Source organism: Agrilus planipennis, unplaced genomic scaffold, assembly GCF_000699045.2.
Source record: "Agrilus planipennis isolate EAB-ADULT unplaced genomic scaffold, Apla_2.0 scaffold281, whole genome shotgun sequence".
NCBI lineage: Eukaryota > Metazoa > Arthropoda > Insecta > Coleoptera > Buprestidae > Agrilus > Agrilus planipennis.
The window spans coordinates 108,907-117,618 of record NW_020439260.1 but is presented as its reverse complement, the minus strand read 5'-3'; the positions used below and the strand labels follow the sequence as shown (position 1 = coordinate 117,618).

Here is an 8,712-nt window from a genome sequence, read left to right as displayed (position 1 = left end):
ATGGTCCATACATATCGGAAACACCTCTAGCTTATCAGTTATATTTTCAACAATTTTTTTCAGTCCGGGGCCTCTAACTGACAGCCCTTAAAATACTAATCCACCACATTGTCATTACCCCACTTGTAGTATATGAATTTATGTGTCACAATTTAATTAAAATATATATTCGACAAAATAAGATGATATTCAAACGAGCGAAGAAAAAAGATGAATTATGAGTCAGATGGACTGGAGAAATACAGTAATAAAGCCGAAATCAAGGAAAACATCGGACTAATTTTGGAGTAAAGTAGTTCAAATTGTCAATTTTAGGCTTACAACGCATGAAATTTTTCGATTTGGGCATTGTTTCAACATACTGCGACTTCATCATATGATGGTTTAACTAATTCGTCACCTAAAAAAGCATTTAGATATTGCATTCCTACCAAATACCGGTAGGCGAACAATCCCTGGAATCATGGGAAAGGGTAAGTGGTGGTAGAGAAAAGGCTAATTAGATTAACGAAATAAAGACAGGAAAAAAGTGAAAGATTATCTAATTACTGACCCTGCATTTACCTAAATAATCAAATGAAACCACAAAAAACTTAGGTCAGGGCAGACAAACCTAGAATTGAAATTGTATAAATCCAGTATTATAGCTTTAAGTGACATATAAGCACAATAAATGACAGTAGAAGTAACATTAGAGAATTAGAAACGAACACTTAATGACAGAACTAAAGATGATGTCATAGGAGTGCCGCCATTTTTAGAAACTTAAAGAATTGTACATTCTAACAATAAAAATTCAAGACTAACAATACTAATACGATGCAAAATGTCTCATTGCAGAGCAGAATCACGACGAAACCATTTGATTATACAACTAAGAAAAAGGACCACTCTTATTTACACAGAAAATGTTGTAGCGTCAGGAATGTCGGGAATAAATTGTAAAGAAATTGTTCTAAGAACAAAGATGAAACGATAAAGAAATATTTCATCAATTCAAGAAAAGATTTTCTCGAAATAATTAATAAAGTCAAAGAAGAGCCAGTTAAGACAATAGAAAAAGAAATAAGATACGCCAAAAATATTAAAGCATTTTGGAAAGCAATATATAAATACAAAAAGAAAATCTTTACAATATCACCCATCACTCCAGAGGAGCTGAAGAACTTCTACGCTTCTTGAACGCTTAAAGTAACAATGTCGTCAGTTATGTTAAATGACTAACACTCAAAACTTGATGCAAAAATAACTGTTTACGATATCACAAACAAAGCCAATGAAATGAAAGCCAATAATGCACCAGGAGCATTTAGACTCCCTGGAGAGTCCTTCAAGTATTTACCAAGAGAATGGTTATATAAATTAACAAAGTTGTGCTAATTACAACAGAAGTTCCGGACGCATCAAGCCAATAAAAAATAATGACGAGAAAGGTGATAGGCTCCAATAAACTACATGAGGATATTTTTTTGATTAATTTCCAGTTACTTTGAGGGGAAACCTTAATTCTCCTACGCTATACGGTAATTAACGGAAAGGAGTTTTATTTACTCCCATCAAATAACCCCGTCGCAAAATGCAACGTTGGTGAACTCAGCTATGAATTATATATTGATTTTCCCTTTAGTCCTGTCGAGTCCTGCAAAGCAGTACGGGAAGTCATCAAGGTTTCGCGCTAAATGAAGACAAAAAAAGATCGTTTTCGAAATGGTGCAGTGATAGTAACAAATAATTATAATTAAACTAAAGTAATGGAATGAAATATAAATTAATCTGTATACCAATCAAATCAAAATGAAAAATCAAATCAGTCGTACACGTTTCAGCAAAATTTGTCTTTCGCTGTGGCAGTGTGCTTTATTAGCTTCCATTTTAATATTTGTAAGTATTTTTCAAGTAGGATAGCTGAAATGCTCAAAATAATATCAAAAAGTGGCTTTATAGAAAGGGAACACAATATGAATTAATTATAAAACGTTTACTTAATATTATACGTATGCACTTTTGATTAAATTCTCGAAAAAGCAAATGTAACATGCCACATTTTAAAAATTATATATACACATAATACATATCATTGCATAATATACAGATTAATGCACAGTAAACGATACCATAATAGTTACATTTTAATCAAATACAAAGTGAACTTTTTTTATTTTTGCTTAGTATTTTTTTCAAGTGATTGTTTGAATTCGTTCTGAAAAAATCTTTTTTAAAAATTTATTGCAGGTTATAACTGCAGTTTTAACAACATGTGCTGTTTTGGGAAAAATTCATTCAGAAGAGATTGATAAGTTATTGGAAAGAGATTTGGCAGATGAACAAGAAAAGCGTGAATATGATTTTGATACCAAAAAAGAAATTCTTACCCCTAACGAAGTCAAATTGCATTTATCAGAACACTTTGTTTTAAGTAAGTGATTGTCATTACTCATTACCATGTTGCAATACGACATTCTTAACCTATTGTCATTATAAAAAGGGAGAATGGTTCAGAATCTAATAAACAATTTTTAAAATTATTGTTTTACTCAAAAGTACCAGTCATTTAAGTCAATAACTACTTATTAGTTATTAAAATAAAACACACAAAAAAGTTTCACGAAAATATATTGTAAACACGACAACATTGTTTCGTCACACAGTGAGTATATCAACTTGTTAGTATTATAGTGTATATGTATGGTACTTTTTGAGTAGGTATCGTACTTAGTTTTAAGATTATGACATCATTTTCATGATACAAATATTAAATAAACGGTGAACTCTTTTAAAAAATTTTAAATTAAATTTTATTATCTAATTAGTTTCAAAAATTTACTTGTGACGGTCATAGTGTCATTTCAAATACAAAATAATTAGATACCCAATGTTTTCCAAATCGGAAAATTAATAAAGAATATATACAGAGATAAAAATCTTTAAATTTTGCACAACAGTTTATCGAAACTACCAGAAATTGATCACTATTTCGAATTTAGTCCTCTTCCACACACTAAACCGATAATGAAAATTTTTGTATTTTATTTGGACCCTTTCTTAATGTATAAACATACTGCACCTTCAATTATAGAACAAATAAATTTACATTTTCTAAATCATAAATATTGTACTTTCTAGTGATGGTATGGATAATGTCAATATGCACATACATAGGCTGTATTAACTTAGCAACTTCTATTATGTTAGTTTATGGAGTTTCTACAAGAAAAGCAATTTACGTATTACCGTGGATATTAGTCAGCGGTGTCTCGTACTTGCTGATCATTTCAGGAATTTTGGTAGCTTACTTGGAAATGCTACCAGGAATTACTTTAAGCTTCAATATGCTCAGTAAGTTTCATATAATTTTGGAAATTATAAAAAGAGTGCACATCATTATTAAGAAAAGACATACTTATGTCAGGATAAACCAGCAGCTGTTTCAGAGATCATATATTAGATCAGATCATATTGTATTCACTTCATTTGATTCATTTTTAAGACCGGTGACATACTTGCGATTTTGACGCGACGCTGCCACCACGGCTTTCCGGCAGTTTATGTGAAGCATCATCATCATAATGTCGTCAGTCCTGAGACTGGTCGGACACGCACCTCCACTATCCTAAGCTAATCTTCGCATTTCCCTAAAACTAGAACAACCCACATCCTTAACTATTTGCGAACAGTAATCTAATCTAGGCCTACCTCTACCCCTGCTAACTTCCGTTTCTGCCTCTAATATGTTTCTAACTAGACCTTTATGCCTGAGAAGGTGTCCTACTAATCTATCTCGCAATTTCTTATTAACTTCCATAGAGTCCTCTGTTCTCCTGTTCTTTCTAATACCTCTTCATTTCTAACCTTCTCTATCCGCGGTATCCTTATCATTCGCCTGTGAAATATTGCACCTTCCCATATTGCACTTATTGATGACATTCTCTGAAGTAGTCCCTGCCCGAACCTCCGAATGGGACTAGTTTACGTCCGTAGTGCTTTACCCCAAAGGACATCATCATTCGAGTTTCGATTTATTTTACTTGGGATATCATAATGTGGTGCTTTCGCGTTGCCTTCCACATCGCAGTATTGTGCATCAGAGTGCCATACCGATCCTCGTGATCTGTACTACCCTAAGTACTAAAATAGTTACTGCTGGCCCTTATGTGAAGCATATATTCTTATTTTATTTCAGTTAGATGAATACAAAACTAATATAAAATTCTCCTCGAATCACTTAGGCAGTAATAATATTCCACAGATTATCTTTCACTTCTCTTCGTCTTTCGTTTTCATGTGGTCCATTTCATTTTTGTCACCTAACCACCACCCAACAATTTACAATATATACACAGATTTAGCAGTCAGTCTGGTTTCTAATTCTGATTCTGAACGCGCGTTTGTCAGTGATTTACACTCCTACACATCTTTCGTACTGGAACTCTGATTAATTTTGGATTCCAATTTCACCAATGAAACTAATCTGGGTGTCGAATAGATGCATGTCGCGGCTTTACTGATCTGTGACTTAACCATGAAAGGACCATTTCACTAAAATTACGGAGGCTGTATGTTTTCAAAAAGATTTTAGAAAATTATATTCTTTTTTTGTTAGGTATACATGCCTACATCATCTTACAGTGATGAAGACGTAGAAGCGGTTTATGCAGATACAGAAGACGTGTTAGGTTTAGTGAAAAGGCAGGAAAACGTAATAGTTGTAGGAAACTTCAACGCAGTAATAAGTGAAGGTAAAGTGGGTGCAATAGCAGGTTCTTTTGGATGAGATAATAGAAATGATAAAGGAGATAGGCTGATAGAATTTTGCGATAAACATAACTTATTAACCGTCACGAATACTCTGTTTAACCATCACATTAAGACGCGCTATACGTGGAAGATGCTAGGTGATTTAGGAAGATATTCGTTAGATTACATACTTGTAAGGCAAAGATTTAAAAATCAAGTGAAGGAATGTAGGAGTTATCCAGAAGCAGATATAGATAGCGATCATAACTTAGTAGTTATGAAGACCAATCTTAAATTCAAAATTCTGAAAAAGAGATAAGGTAGAAGACGTCTTGACTAAAGAGCTAAAATGTAGTGAAAAGCGTGACAGCCTAAGTAAAAGTACAGACGAAATACTAAAGGCGGCGGAGGATTTTAGGATTAATAGAAGAAAGGCGGAAATACAAAAACAGAGCAGACGAAGAAGGGTAAAAAAGATATAAAGCTATAAAGTTGGAAATAATTAGGAAGTGTAGGGCAGCTAAAGAACAGTGGATTGGTAGGATGTGTAAAGAAGTAGAAGAAAAGTTTGAAGTAGGTAAAACAGATGCGGTGTATAATATAATTAAAAGGAATTTTAGATATGTACGTACAGTAGTAATAATATAAGAAACGAGGCGGGGCCATTTTGATAGAAAATGAGGAAAAGACATATAGGTGGAAAGAATATTTAGAATACCTATACGCAGATCCTGAGTTAGGAGATATATTAGAGAAGGAAGATAGTGGATGATAATGAGAGAACAGTTCAATGTAGCATTAAAAAACTTAAAGAATAATAAGGCGCCAGGTGTAGATGGGTTACAGGGGGAAATTCTAAAGTATGCAGGACAAGAGGTTAGAGATCGTATGTTTAAGCTAGCTAGTCACATTTACGGGGCGGGAAAGGTTTCAGAGGATTATAACTGGAACGTGGTAGTGACCATACCTTAAAAGAGAGGCGCGGTTAGGTGCGAGACATTCACAACAATTAGCTTAACTTCCCGTGCGTCAAAAATCTTAACTAGAATTGTACAGAGGAGGATAGAAAATAGGGCGGAAGATCTATTAGGGGAAAATCAATTTAGGTTTGGAAGAAATAGAACAATGCGGGAGGCCATTCTAGCTTTACGGGTAACAATAGAGAAAACGATAGAAAAAGGAAAGAGGGCCTACATAGGATTTGTAGATGTAGAAAAAGCTTTTGACAATGTTAAATAGGACAAGATATTAAATATACTCAACAATGTAGGGATGAGTTACAAAGATGGAAGAGATATTTAGTTTGTATAAAGAGCAACGTAGAGAAGTAAAAATTAGGAAGGGAATCAGACAGGGATGCACACTGTCACCGCTACTTTCTAATCTATACATCGAAAACGCGATCAACATCATTAAAGACAGTACAACCGTAGGGATAGATATACAGAGTCAAAAATTCGTATGCTTAGATTTGCAGTTGATATAGTAGTATTAACATCTAGCAAGGAGGAGTTAGAGGTAGCTTTAAATAAAATGGGTGCGGTATTGACAAAACAGTACTTTATGAAAATAAATAAAAGTAAAACAAAATACTGGTATGCAAAGGAAGAAAAAGTAGGGAAAGAGCGAATATAAGGATAGGAGACGAAAAATTAGAAGTGGTCGATTTTAGGTACCTAGGAAGTCAGGACGGAAGGACTAGTAGAGATATAAAGCAGAGAATAGCGCAGGGTCGAGTCGCCTTCAATAAAAAGAAGTCACTTCTATGCTCGCGAACGGATAATTTAGAAATTAGAGAAACGCTGTTTGGAGCACGACGCTGTACGGGTGCGAAACATGGGCAGTGGACGTGCGGAAAAGAAAAAATTAGAAGCGTTCGAAATGTGATGTTGCAGAAGAAACATGAGGATACTGTGGATATAGGAGGTAGAAATAAAGAGGTATTAATCAAGTCAATAAGAAATAGACGAGATCAGTTGGTAGGACACCTTCTCAGACATGAAGGTCTAGTCAAAGACATATTAGAGGTTGAAGCAGGAATTAAGAGGATAAGAGATAGACCTAGATTAGCTTACTGCTCGCAAATAGGATGTGGGTTGTTTTAGTTTTAGGGAAATATGAAGCTTAGTTCAGGATAGGTGAAAGTGAAGGTTCGTGTCCAACCAGTCTTAGGACTGACGACCTTATGATGATGAATAGTACTTATATCCGTATCTGCCAAGTCGCTTGTTGGACAAGTTGTTATGCTCTAAAACAATATAATTAAGACACGTAACGTACGATAGGTCGTTACGCTAATCTGCATCACAAGAACATTACGTTGTTATTTTACATTACACAGTTAGTTCTGACATTATGAGTTACACTCTTTGGCTTTATCACTTTACTAGGAAAGAGTGAAGGTGCATGTCAAACCAGTCTTAGAACTGACTTCCTTATGATGATGATAGATATGACGAAAATAAAACAAAAATTCAAACAGGAAAACAATTAAAATCTGCACTCTAAATGGCACGTGGTTCAACGATTGATTTAGGACAATAATTATAACAAAAATTTGCATTCTCGTTTCATTCTATAAAACCATTTAAGGCTAAACTATTTATTCTTTTACAGCAATTAGTTTGACCATTTTGACGATATTTGTGAAACTTTGGTACATTATTCTTATATATTACACTCACTTAACAAGTACCAGATGTAGTACTCATTATCCAAGATTAACTACAACTGTAATTCAGGCTTATGGAGGATATACACATACAATAAGTCCTACCGCAACAACTAAAGAGAAAAAGGAAATAATATAAACGTCTTTTTAATACTAACGAGGCAACATGTACCTAGAAAAGGCACTGTTATACAGTAATAAATATTTGCAATTATTTTTCATTAGAAATCGTTATTGTCATTAACAATCAGAGTAATGTAAGGAATACACTTTACGCCTAATGACGACTTTATAGATTTTTTTTAACTTAAAAATAGGAAAACAGCACTTTTTGTAATTTAAAATTCAAACATGTATCTATATTAGACAGTATGTGATTTAACATAACACGCACTGTGTAGATTCTTATTTCAATTTCTATTAAGTTAAAATTCAAATTTTTACCATTTGGAACTTGTTGATGTAGATTATTTATTTTCTTTTGATATTTTGTAGCGATTCATTTTTCAAAAGATTTTGATGTAATATTTAATTAACATTAACGCAATTAGAACTGCAGGATGTCCCACGATGGCCTAAGGACTAAAAGACACTTAGAGAATAAAAAAAAATTTGATACTTGAATGTTTGCATTGTTAATTTCTGCATTCCCAATTAAACTCGTCTATTTTAAATAGAATATGCAATTCTGTTTTTGAGAAGTAAATTCCTCTATTAACTAATTAACGAGTCACTGTTATAAAATAAAATAAAACCTACAGAAAACAAATATATTTCCAGAATATTATTAAAATCTACTAAAAACTAAAAAATTTCGAATGTATTAATTTTTACTTGTTGAAACTGACTAGTAATTAGTTTCAATAATAACCCAGAAAGAATCCAAGATATATATTTGTTCACACATTTAAATCTTCACCTGAAATTTTTGTCAAGGAAAGATTTTGTCAAGACAGATGGTTGATTTTAGCCAGTTATTGTTTTATAAAAGTGTCCCATAAAGCATTAGAGAAATTCCTGCCAGCTTAGCTCGTGAAATGACAAATTGGCAACTTTATGATTTTTTTAAAATTTTATCATTTTTTCGGATCCCTATTCACTTTTAAATATGGCCGTGAGACACCCTGTACAAATGACGCCTTCAAATTGAAAGCACAAAGTTATTTTATAAATGTGTACTTATTGAGTACTTACCTTATAAATATTATTGTGTAAAATAATATATAATCTTTCGAAATCATACGTACTTGTTCGAATAATACACATGCAGCTTTAGGCTAACGCTAAAAATGCAAATATCACTTTCC

At 33.1% G+C, this 8,712-nt stretch overlaps 1 protein-coding gene across 1 annotated transcript; it reads left to right on the top strand.

Moving 5' to 3' along the window:
- The first annotated feature begins 1,637 nt into the window (after positions 1-1,637).
- Positions 1,638-8,690, top strand: LOC108741874. Its single transcript, XM_018476840.2, has 4 exons — positions 1,638-1,881; positions 2,233-2,416; positions 3,124-3,336; positions 7,351-8,690. The coding sequence occupies exons 1-4, from the start codon at positions 1,795-1,797 to the stop codon at positions 7,542-7,544; spliced, it is 678 nt and encodes a 225-aa protein (XP_018332342.1). The 5' UTR covers positions 1,638-1,794; the 3' UTR covers positions 7,545-8,690.
- Positions 8,691-8,712: the final 22 nt, after the last annotated feature.

Excerpts from the sequence above, each read along its gene's own strand:
- LOC108741874 (XM_018476840.2), top strand. The coding sequence starts at position 1,795 with ATGAAAAATCAAATCAGTCGTACACGTTTCAGCAAAATTTGTCTTTCG. Across the intron at positions 1,882-2,232 it reads TAGCTTCCATTTTAATATTT|GTTATAACTGCAGTTTTAAC; the intron begins GTAAGTATTTTT and ends AATTTATTGCAG. Across the intron at positions 2,417-3,123 it reads ATCAGAACACTTTGTTTTAA|TGATGGTATGGATAATGTCA; the intron begins GTAAGTGATTGT and ends TGTACTTTCTAG.